Source organism: Enhydra lutris, unplaced genomic scaffold (genome assembly GCF_002288905.1).
Source record: "Enhydra lutris kenyoni isolate GAN:26980312 unplaced genomic scaffold, ASM228890v2 scaffoldscaffold88, whole genome shotgun sequence".
Classification (NCBI taxonomy): domain Eukaryota; kingdom Metazoa; phylum Chordata; class Mammalia; order Carnivora; family Mustelidae; genus Enhydra; species Enhydra lutris.
Window position 1 is genome coordinate 4,948,483 of NW_019154172.1, and position 19,017 is coordinate 4,967,499.

The window sequence follows — 19,017 nt, forward strand, 5'->3', positions numbered from 1 at the left end:
TTTTTGAGTGAATGTAAAGTAATAACTTATAACTATAGACATATATTGGAATCTCCTGGGAAATTTTCCCAAAATGGGTATGCTTTGCCTGATGGTATTTATTTTATAAATCTAAGTGCGGCAGACATAAGATCTCTGAGAATATGTTCCTTCATTGATTCCAATGGTACTGCAGACTAGAATCCACTCATCTAGATTTTAGACAACTGATACATATTTGTAAAGCAAAGGAATGTAATCTTGCATTATAGAGAAAAGCATATATAGAAATGGCATGATTTGATTTCAGCCAAAAATTAAGACCTGGTTAAAGACTAGTCCAGAATATATAAGATTCAACCTCTCAAATTCTGACTTTCCCCCTTTTCCTCCTCTTTTAGTTTTGGCTAGGAGATCATCAGAAAAAACTTAAGGGTTTGGGAGGCTCAATATGAGTCAGGAAAATGATATGGCTTCTAAAAGGCTTAATTATCTCTAGCAGAATTAAAGAATTCTAATGTCCTAGAACTTACAATTGTTTTTCTCTAAGAACTTAAATTTTTGTCTCAACTGGTCAGTACATACTCAAAGACGTAGTTTATTTTGTTTTTCCCAAAGACACATTTTAAAAGTGAAACTGGGGGGGCACCTGGGTGGCTCAGTGGGTTAAAGCCTCTGCCTTCAGCTCGGGTTGTGATCCCGGGGTCCTGGGATAGAGCCCCTGCATCGCATTGGGCTCTTGGCTTGGCAGGGAGCCTGCTTCCCTTCCTCTCTCTCTGCCTGCCTTTCTGCCTACCTGTGATCTCTGTCTGTCAAATAAATAAATAAAATATTTTTTAAAAATTGAAACTGGGGTACATGAAAAGGAGAGAGACAAGAATGGTTAAGGGATTTGAAAATGTGACATTTGAAGTATAACTGAAGGAGCCAGAGTGGTTTACCTAGAGAAGATAAAATTCAGGGAAGATAAGAGAGTTCCTTCGAAGGTTTGAAGAATGTCCCTGGCAGAAGGATCTGATTTGCTCAGTATCACTTCAAAGGGTTGAACCAGAACCAAGTAGTGAAACTTTGAAGGTTGGACAAAATCAGCTTAACATTAGGAACAAACATGCCAACATTTTTTCTTTTCTTTTTTCTTTTTTTTTCTTTTGGTCAGCTATTCTCATTTCAAGATGAAATGGGCTGCCTCTGAAACTACGATGAATCCAAGCAGAATAGGGAAAAGCTTACCTTTATAGGTCTTTGGGCATAAAATGGGATCAAAAATTTGGTTTTCCTTCTCTCCCTATGGTACAAAGTCTGTTACAAAGAGTACAAATGTGGGTGTGGTTCCCCATCCTGCCCTTTTACTTCCTCCTTTATTTTTCATATACTTGTGGGGCCATTAATTTTTTCCTCATGTCCATTATTTCATTTCCCAATCAGGAAGGTGATGTTAGGGAGGAGGACAGTATTGGTTAGAAGGCAGAATAGGAGAAATATCTCCCAAAAGTAGAATACAGTAAGTTACTGTTGTTAATGTCATATTGTAAGGATAATGGGATAATTCACTAGATCTAGTGAAGTATACCCTACTTGGGTACAGAAAATTATCTTGTATTTCTTTGAGTTCTCCCTGGCATAGTGATTATTAATAGGATTATTGTTCCCCATGGGGTGATTTTACACTTAAAATTTTGATTTTCCTCTTTAGGGCTAAAGACATTGCCCTCACAAAGTGAAATGAATGCAGAAATAGCTAAGGCTCAAGAGGAAATTTCAAAAAGGTAAGAAATTCTCCCAGGAGAGATGCAGTTACTTTTTCTACTTAGTTTTTAATTAGACTAATGTTATACTATATTTATTAATTTTTTAAAAGATTGATTTTATTTATATGAGGGAATGCATGCAGCAGAGAAGGGAAAAGTGAGAGGGAGAGAGTCTTAAGCAGACTCCACCCTGCTGGTAGAGCCCAACTCAGGGCTTGATCTCATGACCCTGAGATCACGACCTGAGCTGAAACCAAGAGTCAGACATTCAACCAGCTGTGCCACCCATGTGCCCCTATTGTATTATATTTAATCTTCCTTGTGTTAAGGATTTAGATTATACTTTGAAGGGAAGAGAAATAATAGTTTGCGACAATAAAATGGAGAAATAATACCAAGTGGTTTGAATATTTACAGAAAAGGAGAAAAAAGCATTTAAAATCCTGTGATTAAACCTAAAAGAAAAGTCAAGTAGGAAAAAGCACATGGAAAGAAAATCAGGTATAATTTGGTAGAATTACTTGAAATGCTAGTGGAGCTGCCAGACAAAAGAAGAGTGTCAATGACTTAATGGGAGGAAGGTATGGTCCAGTTACAAATCTGCAGGTAGATTTACAAATCAGATTAGGCTACTTCGCTGGCTGTCATCATGGGACAGCGCTCCCAGGTCACAGCAGCTAGTGGTACAAATAGTCTTTGTGATTTGGGAAGGTGGTAACATCAGCTAGTTCCTTAGTGCTCGGGTGAATATGGTAATTTAGCAATGTGAATTTCAGAACTTGAGTTCATTCACTGGATGATTTTCATTTGGATAAAGTGGAAATTGATGGTAAGATCCTACATTATTGTACAAAAGTCAGAGGTACTCTATTTCCCTCCTAACTTTCACAGCCAAATTTCTACAGTAAGTATTCTACAATATATGCTTAAATTCTCACCCTTTTCTTTCTCCTAAGCCTTCTGCCTTGTAACTTCCCTCCTTAATTCGCAACTGCTCTCTTGAAGGTCATCTTTGACCAACTTCATTTTTTTTCTCACTCCTGAGTTTGGTGCTTCTAAATGTCTCTTCCTTCTTAGAATGCTTTCCTTCCTTGCTTTACTGGCTGTAAACTGTTTCAACTTTCCTCCTCTCTTTCCTTTGACTTATTTTTGTCTAGTACCTTCTCACTGTGAGCAGTTTCCAATAATCTTTTTTGAGGGTCATCTATGTACACAAAGTGTTTTATATGCACGAGTTTATTTAATCCTTACAACAACTCTACAAGGCTGGTGTAGTGAATCCCTTTTGTGAAACCTTCATGAATACTCAGCTCTTGACTCACTACTATAGGATAAATGAATGGCTACAGACCCTTAAGCCAACAAAATATCCCTAAGGGGAAGCTCTTAAATTCTTTCCTGTCTAGTCCCATTTCTATAAAACTGGTCCCATTTCAATAAATTCCAATTTGACATCTGTTAGTTCTTTTAGAATTCCATTCCACCTCCTCAAATTTATTTTCTCTCATTTTTTCTTGTTCTTGTTTTTGGATTCCTCAAGTTATCCCATCTAATCTCAATTAGTTTGACTTGGCTTTTCTATTCCTTTCTGTACTACTTCTCTTTATTTTATTTTCCTTATAGGAAATAAAAAGTTACCAGGTAGCTCTCTAAATCCCACTCCTTCCACAAGTATCTGTTACCACATTTTCTCCCCAAAAAAAGTTCTAACTCTTCAAATCTGCATGTAGTGTAATGACTCCATCTGATTCTGTTTGGAGGGCTGCTTCTTCTAGTGGGATAAGTCATCCTCCCCCTCCATTCGGTATTCCAAATTAGCACTGGCCATGGGAAGTCCTGTTCTGTGGACCCCACTACCACTGCCCTCAAAAACAACTGAAGATCCCAAACTTGAGAACTTTTGTGGTGATTTCTCTCATAACATTAGAGTCCTTCTGTATCTGGTGCTATATTTGCCTCTTTCTATCCATTCTTGTTTTCCACAACATTCCTCTTCTACTGTAGGTAGCATCCATAGATATTCCATGCTCATATTCCATACCCATTCCTACTTTATTCCTTCATTCTGCTGCTCCCTTTACTTGTAACCCTTTGCTATTTGCTATGGGATATATCCTCCACATCCTTCAAGGACTTATTGCTCTCTTTTAACTACCCTCTTCTAACATTTCTATTTAGCAATCTAAAACCACACAATATACCAAAAGTCTTACATTCTTTTCTGCTTTATGTGCATCTTATATCCTCCAGTAGATTATATAAGGTCTTTAAGTTTGGAGACAAGGTCTTGTCTTTCTTCTCTGTTTTCTACAGCTCCTAGCTGAATATGGAGCCAGTAACAGGCACTCAGAAGCATTGAATAACTGACTGACTGACTGATTGAATTGTTGCTAGGCCATGACTTTTGTTTTCTCTGCTTCAGGTATGTGGAGAGCCAACGTCATACTATTCAGGGAGACTATGTAGATACCATGGAAGAGCTTGCTGATCTGGTGGGCGTCAGGCCCAATCTGCTGTCTCTGGCCTTCACTGACCCCAAGTTGGCAATACAGCTATTTTGGGGACCCTGCACTCCAATCCACTATCGTCTTCAAGGCCCTGGAAAATGGGATGGAGCCCGAAAAGCTATTCTCACCACAGAAGATCGTATCAGGAAGCCAATGATGACTAGAGTAATTGAAAGCAGAAATTCCATGACTTCCACAATAACAATGGCCAGGTTTATGCTGGCTGTTGTTTTCTTTGCTATAATTATGACCTACTGTTAGCTGTCCCATTTGTCATTGCCCTAGTTTTCTCTGGAAAACTAGATCTACAGATGCCTTAAGAATCTGATGCGATTGAACAACTCTCAGCTTCACATTGCCCAGGAATCCCCTTTTATTTCTTTTGCCAAAGCATTAATCCTCTGTCCTCATTTCCCTACAGTGAGATTCTAGTTTTTCCTTCATATTGATTTCCCTCCTTTCCTTTTACGACCCGCCACTTTTTCCTTTTAGTAACCCCTGAACTATGAACTTAGGTATTTTTTTAGTCATCTTAGTTTGTCTGTGGCCGATTTCTTGACCTATGGTCTGTGCTTAATAAATGTTTGTTGTCATTTATCAAATATAACGGTGGGGAGCATAAGTCAATATCTGTATAAGAAATGGATGATTCCATGTAATTCTGCATCTGATAGGATTTGGCTTTCTTTTAGAATCTCAATCTTTTGTTTTTAATATTGTAACTAAATGTATATCTCCTGAGAGATAAGAGAAATAATAGTCTTGTATGCATCTAAGATAAGATATATAAACACTTAACCATTTTATTTCACTAACTATTCACTAGTGTGCCTGATACCTCATCCTTTTTACTCTTTATCCTAAGTAACATGTCATTATTTTTTCAATGAGAAAACTATCTTCAGCTTTCTAGGCTCATGGGTCATTTTAATAATCTAGCATCTGCCAATAGGTTCAACCTGGCTGAAAAATTTGGGACGTTAAGTTAGCTGTCCCATCTTCTTCTGGTCATTTTGTTACCACATTAGGATCCAATAAGACTTGTCTTAGATCCGTAGCTGCCCTCTTTTATAGTACAGCCTATCGATGTGATTTGATTCGTCATTCCTCACTTCTTTCTCCTCTCTACTCCCTCACACACACAGAGTCTAAGTAGTACATATTCAAAGAAGTCATTTATGTATTAAAACAGGATGGAGGCTGCCTGGGTGACTTAGTTAGTTGAGCGTCCTAATTCTTAATTTCGGCTCAGATCATGATCTCAGGGTTGTCAGATCCTATGGCAGGCTCCCATGGTGGGTGTGAAGTCTCCTTAAGATTCTCCTTTTCTGGGCTGCCTGGGTGGCTCAGTGGGTTAAGCCTCTGCCTTCAGCTCAGGTCCTGATCTCAGGGTCCTGGGATCGAGTCCCACATCGGGCTCTCTGCTAGGCAGGGAGCCTGCTTCCTCCTCCTCTCTCTCTCTACTTGTGATCTCTCTCTCTGTCAAATAAATAAAATCTTAAAAAAAAAAAAGATTCTCCTTTTCACGTCTCCCATGTCCCCCTCCCTCAATACATAAATGAATAAATAAATGAGTTTTGATTGTTGTTAACTAAATATAGGGACATTCTACTTATAACAATTCTTTTAATGTCATACGATGTAGTTCTGAAAGAGCAAATGAAATGAAAAGCAGGGACTTCCATTTATGTCCTAGGACTGCTATTGGTTCTTTCTTCTCATATGTAGAAACTTGGTTCTGTTTTTGTCTCACAAAGTTAAATAAGTGTTTACTGTTGGGCACACCAAATTTCATTAGGAATGATACTGGATGTACCAGCCAGGTTTATATTCAAAAATAAACTGTTGTCCAATACATTTTTGCATTGCTTCCTGTTATTTAACAAAAGGATAAATGTGAACAAGTAAAGGAACAACGTTAGAAAGTATTATCTTTCCCAGTGTGAATACACATAGGAGAACCAGAAACGTGAGAACTACAACCTCCTCCTGATCATTCTATTTGCACAGTTCCATGCCATTTGGCCAGTTTACCTGTGGAAATGCCTTTTGAGAATTAGAGAACTGAGAAATGGTATTACTTCTTAGGTCTTTTTCCTTCCCTAAAACTTGTGATACTGATGGTTTATCATCTATAAAAATAGACCTAGTATCTTAAAATCTGCAGATTATTCTAGTTCAAAAGTAAATTAGAGGTTGTTTTCTTTTAACATATAAATTTGCCTCTCTTAACATGTATACTTATTGAATGAACAATCCTTTGATAATATAATAAGTATCCCAGTTTCCTCTTTAAGTAAAAAGTATGTCATTCTAAATTCATTGACTCTCTCATTTTATTTACAAAACGCAAGATCACAAAAAAAATTCATTGGTTAACTTCTAAATCAAGCTAAAAGTGAGATAAGAATAGCAAACTGAACGAAAAACAACCCAAGATACAAAGCCCTAGTTGCTGATGGCTGTGTACTAATATTCATCAATTCACCATAACTTGCTTTTCTAATTATGTTGAAGGGTTATATAACTTTCCTATTATTTCATTTCCCATTATATTACACATACACACACATACATTCTTGTTGTGCCAGAATGTAAGAAAGTGCTCAAAAAGCAAACTGATAAAGGTATTTCAAAGGGATACAGAAGCCAACTGCAAGTGGTCTCAAAGGCCGAAGGCAAAACAATCTGAGCAATAAAATAAATGAGCTAATGTAATGTATCCTGGATAGGAACTGGAACATAAGAAGAAAATTAAGCAAAAATTAAATACTAGGTGGGTGAGTGTGTCCTGGAGGTACAGCTGCTGCTGCCACCACTGTGCAGAGCCAGAGCAGGAGCCACCACAGAGAGGAGAAAGGAGGAGACCCTGGCCTGGGTGGGGCAGGGGAGGCTAGATTCCCAGAGGTGGGATAACTGGATCAGAGGGTGGTTACCCTGTATATAACAGTGTGTTTCTCACTGCACCTTCAATGGCACTGAGTAGACCATTAGTATTTAAAAAGACTGCATCATGCATGAGTACAAACTAGTGGCCCTTGGTTTAGGAGGCATGGGAAGTCTGCTCTGACAGTTCAGTTTGTTCCCAGAATTTTTATTGAAATATATGACCCAATGATAGAAGATTCCTACAAAAAGCAAGTTGAAGTAGATTGCCAAAAGTGTATGCTCAAAAAACTGGACACAGCAGGACACAGAAATTTACAGTGATGAGGGATTTATATATGAAGAATAGCCAAGGATTTACACAAGCATATTCTACGTCTTATAACTTATAAGACCATTTAATGGGTAAAGGACTGAGAAGATGTTTCAATGATTTTGGCTGGCAATAAATGTGACATACCATGGTGAAACTTGCAAAATACAAAGAGAGTTCTGAAAGGAGTTAGAGACAAAAGATCCTTAACCTACAAGGGTAGCTACATAAGTTTAGCAGCAGATCTGTCCACAGAAACTTGGCAGACTGCAAGACAGTGGCATGATGCAGTCAATAAACTAAACAAGAAAAATATGCAACCAAGAATACTATATCCAGCAGGGCTGTCATTTAGAATAGAAGGAGAGACAAAGAGTTTCCAAGACAGGCAAAAACTAAAGGAGTTTGTGAATACTAAACAAGCCCTGTAAGAAATACTAAAGGGGATGCTTTGAGAGGAAAAGACCAAAAGCAACAAAGATTAGAAAGAGACAATATACAGGAATAGTGATTTTACCAATAATACAATGGCATTAAATTCATATCCTTCAATAATTACTTGGAATGTAAGTGGACTAAATGCTCCAATCAAAAGACATAGGGTATCAGAATAGATTAAAAAAAAACAAGACCCAGGGGCGCCTGGGTGGCTCAGTGGGTTAAGCCGCTGCCTTCGGCTCAGGTCATGATCTCAGGGTCCTGGGATCGAGCCCCACATCAGGCTCTCTGCTCAGCGGGGAGCCTGCTTCCTCCTCTCTCTCTGCCTGCCTCTCTGCCTGCTTGTGATCTCTCTCTGTCAAATAAATAAATAAAATCTTTAAAAAAAAATAAAACAAAAAACAAGACCCATTGATATGCTGCTGACAAGAGACTCATTTTAGACCCAAAGACACTACCAGATTGAAAGTGAGGGTGTGGAAAAACATCTATCACACTAATTGACATCAAAAGAAAGCTAGAGTAGTGATACGTATATCAGACAAACTATATTTTAAACCAAAAAGTGTAATAAGAGATGAAGAAGGACACTATATCAAAAAAAGGGTCTATCCAATAAGAAGAACTAAAATTATAAATATTTATGTTCCCAACGTGGGAGCAGCCAAATATATAAATTATGAATTAATAATAAACATAAACTCATGGATAACAAAACAATAATAGTAGGGGACTTTAACACCCCACTTACAGCAATGGAAAGATCATCTAAGCAAAAAATCAACAAGGAAACAATGGCTTTGAATGACACACTGGGCCAGACAGACTTAACAGATATGTTCAGAACAGATATATTCAGAACATTTCATCCTAAAGCAGCAGAATATACATTCTTTTTGAGCACACATGGAAAGTTCTCCAGTATAGATCACATACAGGGTCACAAATCAGGCCTCAACAAGTACAAAAAGATTGAGAGCATACCATGCATATTTTTAGATGACAACACTATGGAACTTGAAGTTAACCACATGAAAAAATTTGGAAAGAACACAAATACATGGAGGTTAAAGAATGAATGGGTTGATCAGGAAATTAAAGAAGAAATTAAAAAACAAAACAAAACACATGTAAGTCAAAATGAAAACACAACAGTCCAAAACCTTTGGGATGCAGCAAAGGCAGTCCTAGAATGGAAGTATATAGTAATCCAGGCCTTACTCAAGAAGCAAGAGAAGTGTTAAATAATACTTAATACCTAAAGGAGCTGGAAAAAGAACATCTAATAAAGCCGAAAACCAGCAAAATAAGAGAAATAATTAAAATTAAAATTAAAACAAAAATAAATGATAAAGAAATTTTAAAAACCAATAGAACAGATCAATGAAACTAAGAGCTGGTTCTTCGAAAGAATTAACAAAATTGATAAACCCCTAGCCAGACTTATCAAAAAGAGAAAGGACTCAAATAAATGAAATCAGGAATGTAAGAGGAGAGATCACAACCAACACTGGAGAAATACAAACTATTATAAGAAAATATTATGAGCAATTATATACCAACAAACTGGGCACTGTAGAAGAAATGAATGCATTCCTAGAAACATAAAAACTACCAAAACTGAAACAGGAAGAAAGAGAAAATTTGAACAGACCCATAACCAGCAAAGAAATTGAATCAGTAATAAAAAAATCTCCCAACAAAAAGAGCCTAGGGCCAGATAGTTCCCAGGGGAATTCTGCCAAACATTTATTTTTTTAAAAAAATTTTATTTATTTATTTGACACAGAGAGAGAGAGAGANTTTTAAAAAAATTTTATTTATTTATTTGACACAGAGAGAGAGAGAGATCACAAGTAGGCAGAGAGGCAGGCAGAGGGGGAGGGGGAGCAGGTCCCTGCTGAGCAGATAGGACCCTGGGATCATGACCCAAGCTGAAGGCAGAGGCTTAACCCACTGAGCCACCCAGGTGCCCCTCTATCAAACATTTAATGAAGAACAAATACCTATTCTTCTGAAGCTGTTTCAAAAACAGAAATGGAAGGAAAACTTCCAAACTTATTCTATGAGGCCAGCATTACTTTGATCCCTACACCAGACAAAGAGCCCACCAAAAAGGAGAACTACAGACCAAATCCATGATGAACATGGATGCCAAAATTCTCAACGTTAAAAGGATTATTCATTACCAACCATATGATCCTCTCAACAGATGCAGAAAAGGCATTTGACAAAATACAGCATCCTTTCTTGATAAAAACTCTCAAGAAAATAGGGATAGAAGGAATATATCTCAACATCATAAAGGCCATATATGAAAGACTCACAGCTAATATCATCCTCAATGGGGAAAAACTGAGGGCTTTTCCCCCTAAGGTCAGGAACATGATAGGGATGCCCACTCTCACCACTGTTGTTCAATACAGTACTGGAAGTCATGGCCTGAAAAACTCCATCAAAAAACTGCTAGAACTAATACATGAATTCAGCAAAGTTGCAGAATATAAAGTCAATGCACAGAAATCTTTTTGCATTTCTATACACCAATAATGAAACAGCAGAAAGAGAAATCAAGGAATTGATCCCATTTATAAATGCACCAAAACCCATAAGATACCGAGAAATAAACCTAGCCAAAGAGGTAAAAGATCTGTATGCTGAAAACTATAAAACATTTATGAAAGAAACTGAAGATGACACAAAGAAATGGAAAAGCATTCCACGCTCATGGATTGGAAGAATAAACATTGTTAAAATATCTATACTGCCCTAAGCAATCTACAGGATTCAATGCAATCCTGATCAAAATAACACCAGGATTTTTCACAGAACTAGAATAAACAATCTGAAAATTTGCATGGAGCCACAAAAGATCCCAAACAGCCAAAGTAATGTTAAAAGAGAAAAGCAAAGTGGAGTCATCAAGATTCTGGACTTCAAGCTCTATTACAAAGCTATTATCATTAAAACAGTATGGTACCTGCACCAAAACAGACATATAGATCAATGGAGCAAAATAGAGACCCCAGAAATGGACCCACAACTCTATGGCCAACTAATCTTCTATAAAGAAGGAAAGAATATCCAATGGCAAAAAGATAGTCCCTTTAACAAGTGGTACTGGGGAAAATGGGTAGCAAAATGCAGAATGAAAGTGGACCACTTTCTTATACCACACACAAAAATAAATTCAAAATGAATGAAATACCTAAATGTAAGACAGAAAAGCATCAAAATCCTAGAGGAGTAAAGAGGCAGCAATCTCTTTTGCCTCAGCAGCAGCAACTTCTTACTAAACACATCTCCAGAGGCAAGGAAAAAACAAAACAAAAATGAACTATTGGGACCTGACCAAGAGAAAAAACTTCTATACAGGGGCACCTGACTGGCTCAGTCAGTTAAGCATCTGACTCTTGATTTTGGCTCAGGTCATGATCTCAGGGTTGTGAGATCAAGCCTTGTGTCAGACTCCATGCCCAGCGTGGAGCCAGCTTAAGAGTCTGTCTCTTCCCCTTTTCTTCTGTCCCTCTCCCTATCCTGCTCTCTCTCTCTCCCACTCTTAAAAAAAAAAAATCTTCTGCACAGTGAAGGAAACAATCAACAAAACAACAGGCAACCAAGGGAATGGGAGAAGATACGTGCAAATGACATATCAGAAAAAGGGCTAATATCTAGAATCTATAAAAAACTCATCAAAATCAACTCCCAAAAAATAAATAATCTAGTTAAGAAGTGGGCAGAAGACATGAGCAGACATTTCTCCAAAGGAGACATATATAACAGACATGAAAAGATGCTCATCATTCATGATCAGGGAAATACAAATCAAAACCACAGTGAGATACCACCTCACACCTGTCAGAATGGCTAAAATTAGCAACAACAGAAACCACAGATGTTGGTGAGGATGTGAAGAACACAAGAAACAGGTATTAGTGAGAATGCGGAGAAAAGGGAACCCTCCTACACTGTTGGTGGGAATGCAAACTGGTTCAGCCACTCTGGAGAACAGTATGGAGGTTCCTCAAAAAGTTAAAAATAGAACTATCCTATGACCCACCAATTGCACTACTGGGGTTTTTTTGTTTGGCTTGGTTTGGTTTTTTTGTTTTTGTTTTTGTTTATTTGTTTTCAAAGAGGGATGTAGGGAGGGGCAGAGGGAAAAGGAGAGTCTTAAGAAGGCCCCATGCCCAGTGCAGAGCCTGATGGGGGGCTCATTCACACAACACTGAGATCATGACCTGAGCCAAAATCAAGAATCAAATGCTTAAGTGATTGAGCCAACCAGGCATCCCACACTACTGGGTATTTATCCAAAGGATACACAAATGCTGATTTGAAGGAGCATATATACCCCAATGTTTATAGCAGCACTATCAACAACGGTCAAATTATGGAAAGAGCCCAAATGTCCATAGCCTGATGAATGAATGAAGAAGATTTGATACACACACACAAATATTAGCCATCAAAAAGAATGAAATCTGCCTTTTGCAATTATGTGGATAGAACCAGAGTGAATTATGCTAAATGAAATAAATCAGAGAAAGAAAAATATCATATGATTTCATTCATAAGAAATCAAACAGATGAATATAGGGGAAGGGAAAGAAAAATAAGATAAAAACAGAGAGAAAGGCAAACCATAAGTGACTATTAACTATAGAGAACAAACTGAGGGCTGCTGGCGGGGAGGTGAGTAAGAGAGTGGACTAAATGGGTGATGGGCATTAAGGAAGGCACTTCTGATGAGCACTGGGTGTTATATGTAAGTGATGAATCACTAACTTCTAATCCTGAAACCAATACCACACTATACATTAACTAACTTGAATTTAAATAAAAAATGAAAATAAGTAAAAATAAAAATAAATGAATTACTATGTTTTCCCTTGATTACAAAGTAAGTTGTTCTAAGAAAGCATAATATAACTTACTATAGCAATTTTGTTTTCTTTGCTGAATAAACTATAATTGTGGAGAGGAGAAAATGGTGAAATGAGGTCAAAATAGACATCTTCTTAAGATCACTGAGATTAAGTTCTTTCCTGTAGCTGAACACATTGAGCCAATAGTCTCCACTAGCAAAATTTATGGTACATTAATGGCAAGTACATTCATAAATGAAATAATTTTACTTAACACTGGGTCTGTGCCCTGTTACTTTTGTCAATGGCAATATAATATATAATAGTATATAAACATCCTCCAGAGTGCCTACTTGGAATTTTCCAAACTGCTGTATTTTTCCACACTTCTGTAAATATTTTTTGCTGTACCCTACTCTTGATAAATTCTCCACTTCCCCAGATGGCTAGCACCTATACCCTCAAGATTCATTTCATCTGTTATCTTCCAGGAATCTCTCTCTCTTTTTTTTTTAAAGATCTTATTTATTTATTTATTTGACAGACAGAGATAACAAGTAGGCAGAGAGGTAGGCAGAGAGAGAGAGGGGGAAGCAGGTTCCCTGCTGAGCAGAGAGCCCGATGTGGGGCTTGTCGCGGTCGGCGCGACAAATCGATCAGGAACGTCAGGGTAAGAGGATGGTGAAAAGCAATTAAGAGACAAAGAGATGGGGACAGGAGGAGCACCAAGGAGGATGTCCAATAGTGCCAATTTTATTCAAGGCAGCAAGGCATTATATAGCTAACAAAAACAACTACAAAAAGTATCTATTTTTAACTGATTACGAAAGAGTTTGCAACATGCACAGAAAACCCTTCAAGCTTTCCCATTATCTATTTCCCAAGCACCAATAGCAGACCCTCTAGCGCCAGATGTACTAACTTCAAGGCTACTCAAGACATAGTTTACGTAAGCATGGCACAGTCTTACAATGGTGTAGTCTATGGCCTGTGCAAAGACAGCAAGAACCAGCCAAGAATTTATGACCCTGACCAAATCGTTTCTCTCTGACTAGCAAACGTGTGGGAAGTCACGTAGGCGAGCGCACACAAATAGCACAGACCCTTTCTCAGTGCTACTCGACTTTATTGACCTAAGCCTTTTGTTCGGCTATTCAGCCTTTAAAGGAGGCACAAGTCAGGGCTTGGTTTGGTCCTCGTCTCAAGCCCTATAGTAGCCTCCCACAGGGGCTCGATCCCAGGACCCTGGGATCATGACCTGAGCTGAAGGCAGAGGCTTTAACCCACTGAGGCACCCAGGCACCCCTCTCACAGGGCAGTTTTAAGATCACATGATAGAATTCACATGCAAGTCCTTTGGAATCTGAAAGACAGAATTATGATAATATGTGAGGAAAATTCTGGACTCTTTAATTTGGCTCCTCTTCCTCTGGGTGGACAGAATGTAAGAACTTCACTACCACTTCCAGTCCAGAATAAAATGATTTTAAAATAAAAAATAAGAAGCCACAAAAGACCCCCAAAAGCCAAAGGAACTTGAGAAAGATGAACAGAACTGGAAGTATTATATTTCTTGATTTCAAACTACTGTAATCAAAACAGTATGGTACCTACATAAAAATAGGCACAGACCAAAGGAAGAGAGCAGAGAGCCCAGAAATAAACCCATAGTCAACTTACAGTCAACTAACCATTGGTCAACTAATCTTTGACAACAGAGTGCCAAAACCAAAAAATTCTGGGAAAGTCTCTTTAAAAAGTTGGCGCTGGGAAAACTGAATATACACATACTAAAGAATGAAACTAAATGCCTATCTTATACCACTCACAAAAACTATCTCAAAATGGATTAAAGATTTGAATTTACACCTGAAACTATAAAACTCCTCAAAGAAAACATAGAGGGTAGACTCCTTGAAATTGGTCTTGGTGATGAAAAGGCAATAAAAGCAAAAATGAACAAGCAGAACTACATCAAAGTAAAAAGCTTTTGCATAGCAAAGGAAACAGTCAACAGGTGACCTATCAAATAGGAAAAAATATTTATCTGATATTTAACCATATATCTGCTATAGCTAAAAAGGGACAAATATCCAAAATACATAAGAAATTCAAACAATTCAATTGCAAGAAAACAAATAATTCAACTAAAGCAAAGGTCCTTAAGTATTCTGGTTACCAATTTCAACATGGGAGTTGGAATAATTCCCCACGCCAACAAGCAATCCTCAGGATGCTAGCTGTGTGTCTTAAAATTCAACTCAATTCTGACATTATGTACCTGGAGATGGTGTCTGATCCCAGAGCTTAAGAGCTTAGTCCTAAAGAAGTGCCAGCAACCCCCCCCCCACACACACACATATTTCAGAAACCAGTCACAAGTCCAAGTTGTCACCTGGGCTTCTGACTAACAGGTTATAGACTGGAGGTTCCTAGACCTCCTCGAGTTCCATTAATTTGCTAGAGTGGCTCACATACCTCAGGAAACCCATTTAGTCACTAGATTCCTAATTTACTATAAAAAAGATATAACTCAGGAACAGCAAAGAGATGCACAGGGCAAGAAGGTATGGGAAAAGAGTGTGAAGCTTCCATGCCCTTTCCTAGTTCACAACTCCCCGAATCTCCACATGTCCACCAACCTGGAAGCTCTCCAAACCTTGTCCTTTTGGGGTTTTATGAAGTCTTCATTACATAAGCATAATGGATTAAGTCATTGGCCACTGGCAATTGATTCAACTTCCAAACCCTCTCCACTCCCTGGAGGTCAGTGGGGTGGGACTGAAAGTTCCAGCCCTCTAACCAGCTAAGTTGGTCCCTTCTTCTAAAAGTCCCGTCATTAACATGAGACAACTTTAGTGCCCTCCTCACTCAGGAAATTCCAAGGGTTTTAGAAGCTCTGTGCCAGAAATGGGATAAAGGCCAAATAAACATTTCTTATTAAAATAACAATGAGAGACCTGAATAGACATTTCTCCAAAGAAGAAATGCAAATGGCCAACAGGTACATGAAACACTCAACATTACTTATCATCAGGGAAACGCAATTCAAAACCACAGTGAGGTATCTCCTCATATGTGTTAGAACAGCTATCATCAAAAAGACAAGAAAGGTGTTGGCAAGGATGTGGAGAAAAGAGAACCCTCATACTTTGCTGGTCGCACTGTAAATTGGTACAGCCACTATGGAAAACAGTATGGAGGTTACTCAAGAAATTAAAAATAGAACTACCATAGGATCTAGCAATCTCATTTCTGGGTATACAACCAAAGGAAATGAAATCATGATCTCAAAGAAGTAGCTTCACTCCGATATTCATTGCAGCATTATTTACAATTGTCAAGATACAGAAACAACGTAAGTGTCTATCTGCAGATGAATGGATAAAATGATGTGATATATATAATGGAACATTATTCAGCCATGAGAAAGAAGAAAATCTTGCCCCCTGTGACATCATAGATAAACCTTGAGGGGATTATGCTAAGTGAATGTCAGAGAAAAGAAATAAGTCAGACAAGAAAGGAAATAAGTCAAGTGGAGAAAGACAAATACCATACAATTTCACTTCTACATGGAATCTAAAAAAAAAGTCGAACTCAGAGAATCAGATGGTAGAACGGTAGTTGCCAGGGACTAGGTGGTGGAAAAAACAGCAAGATGTTGTTTAGAGAGTAATCATAGCATGGGGACTATAGTAAACAATAACTATATTATATACTTGAAATTTGCTAAGAGACAAATTTTAAGTATTGTCATCACACATACACAAAGGTAACTATGTGGATTGACAGGTGTATTAATTAACTTGACTGTGATAATCATTCCACAATGTTTATATCAAGTCGTCATGTTGTAGACTTTATATATATATATATATATATATATATATATATAATTTTGTCAATTATATTGCAATAAAGCTGGAAAACACTTAAAATCAATGGTATTTGTTTTTAAAAATAATTAGTTTCTACAATGACTGAGTGGTCTCTTTTGTGTATAAACTTAATTTTTCCTCTTGCTAAAGCTGATTTTTAAAATAGTATGTATTTTTAGTTCTTATTAAAGTATAATTTTCTTATAATAAAAGTCATCCTTTTAATTGTACACTTCTGTGAGTTTTGGCAGATACAGCTCTGTAAGTTTTGGCCACTACAATCAAGATACGGAAATGGAACTGTTCCATGCACCCCGCCCCCAAATTCCCTTCTGCTCCTTTGTAGTCAACCTCTCCCTTACCATCCTCAACTCCTAGAAGGCATGGTTCTGTTTCTGACACTCTGCTTTTCCCAGAATGTCATGTAAATACAATCTGGCTTCTTTCACTCCCCATAATACATCTGCAATTCATCTATGTGTGTATGGAGAGTTTAATCCTTTTTATTGCTGAGTAGTTTTCCATTTACAACTATGCCACCTTTTGTTCATTGATTCACCAGGCGAAAGACATTTCTGTTGTTTCCATTTGGGGATAAATACGAATAAAGCCACATATGCTTAGTACAAATAAACATTTGCATACAGGTTTTTGTGTGAACCCACCTTTATTTCACCTGGATAAATACCTAGCAGTGGGATTACTAAACTACATGTTAAGTGAAGGTTCAACTTTATACAAAATATCAGATCATTTTTGAAATGTAAATCACCAAGGCGAGATGTCCTACCCATCTCTGACCACAAATGGGAGGGGAAATGGGAATATAAACCTCCAGATGCCCAAACTAATCTGTCGTCACGTTCTGTAAAATCAATAGACTCTTTTCCCATCCCATTTTCACCTCTCAGAAGGACACCTTTAGCAATGTACATATAAGCTTACTGTTATACGAGACTTCCCATGCTCTCTGTTATTTTCCTGTTTATCAGGCAGAATGGCTGATCTGAGGAGATCAGTGGCAAGGACATGTGAGACACAGTAACGTCAGGAGAACCTCCACCAATTACATTACTTATTACCTCCTTTTCTTTCCCTCTCTAAGGAAAGAGAGAACATTGGAGTGGCAGCAAATAAACAAACTTGGGACTAGAAAGAAGCAACTAATCCATCCTATAGTGTTAATTACTTTTCTCCTGTGTCTGAATATGCAATATGCAAGGTTGACTTTATTAACTATTGACTGACTTATAAATGCTATTAGAGCAAAACAGTGTCATGGGTAATCCACCAAAGGAGATAACCCTCAAAGCACTTGTAAGTTTTCCATTGGCCAACGTAATACCTGGTTTGCCTCTCCAATGGCTGATCTGACTATTGTAAGGTATACACTGGGAACATATTGTTTGGCATAGAGAAACCAACCTGCGGCTAGAAAGCTGAATAGTACACAAGTTAAGATTTAATGTATTACTACTTCAAGGGCCTTGCTTCAGAGTCCCATGGAAAGAAAGAAAGGAACTGGCTGGGAGGGCAACGGTAGAGACCAAAGAGGAGGTAACCAGGCAGTGGAGACTTTGGAGGGACCTGCAAGAGATCACAGTAAAAACGTACCTTTTTCTACAAAGTGCTTTGGTTAAGAGCCAGAGAATAACTGAGTTTACTAGGCACAGAGGAAAGACAAAAGGCAGAGAAGTGGATTTGCCGAACTCAAGTGAATGGGTTTGCAATTAAAAATAAACTTTTCAACAAATAGAGCTGCTCATTCAGAAAGAGTGGCCTTGTACGACTTGGGATTCCCCATCACTGGCTATTTAAGTGGTATTATCTTGGTAGAAATGCAGTAAACAGTATTCATGTACCCTTCATCGGGCAAATGTTTATTAAAAACTTACTCAGTACAAGATGCAAGCAGAATATGAAAAGTAATCAAATCTAGATTTGCTCTCTGCCAGCTGTCTAAGCAGTGCTTCTTACACTTAAAAATGTATACACATTCCCCCTGAGGATCTTGTTAAAATGCAGATTCTGATTTCTGTAGGATAGAGCCTCAGATTCTTCACTTCTAAAAAGCTCCCAGGTGATGCCTATGCTGCTTGCTGGTCTGGGTAACACATACCGAGTGATAAGGGTTTCTAGCAAAGAATTAGACATGTACATGATTATAATACAAAGTAAGAATTCGTAAATACTATAGAAGTACCATCAATTATCAGTAAAGACCTAGATCTGTCGCAGCCCCAGGACAATCTTTGTTCTTTTCTCCTTTCAGCGTTCCTTCTGATGTTTTTGTTGTTCTGTTTCTCAAACTGGATTTCTTTTCGACTGGCTCATTGCATATGCTGTTTCTTGGCTTAGAATAGCTTTCTCCTCGTCTTCAGACTAACGTTTCACTAA

General features: G+C 37.9%; 1 protein-coding gene across 1 annotated transcript in view; it reads left to right on the plus strand.

Annotated features, from left to right (window-relative positions):
* LOC111161999 (flavin containing monooxygenase 5) overlaps positions 1 to 5,580 on the plus strand; it is a 23,382-nt gene extending 17,802 nt beyond the window's left edge. Inside the window, exons 6-7 of the mRNA XM_022526125.1 lie at positions 1,673 to 1,745; positions 4,150 to 5,580. Of these exons, the coding sequence (XP_022381833.1) occupies positions 1,673 to 1,745; positions 4,150 to 4,495 (419 nt within the window). The 3' untranslated portion in view covers positions 4,496 to 5,580. The remainder of the gene's footprint in view (positions 1 to 1,672; positions 1,746 to 4,149) is intronic.
* Positions 5,581 to 19,017: the final 13,437 nt, after the last annotated feature.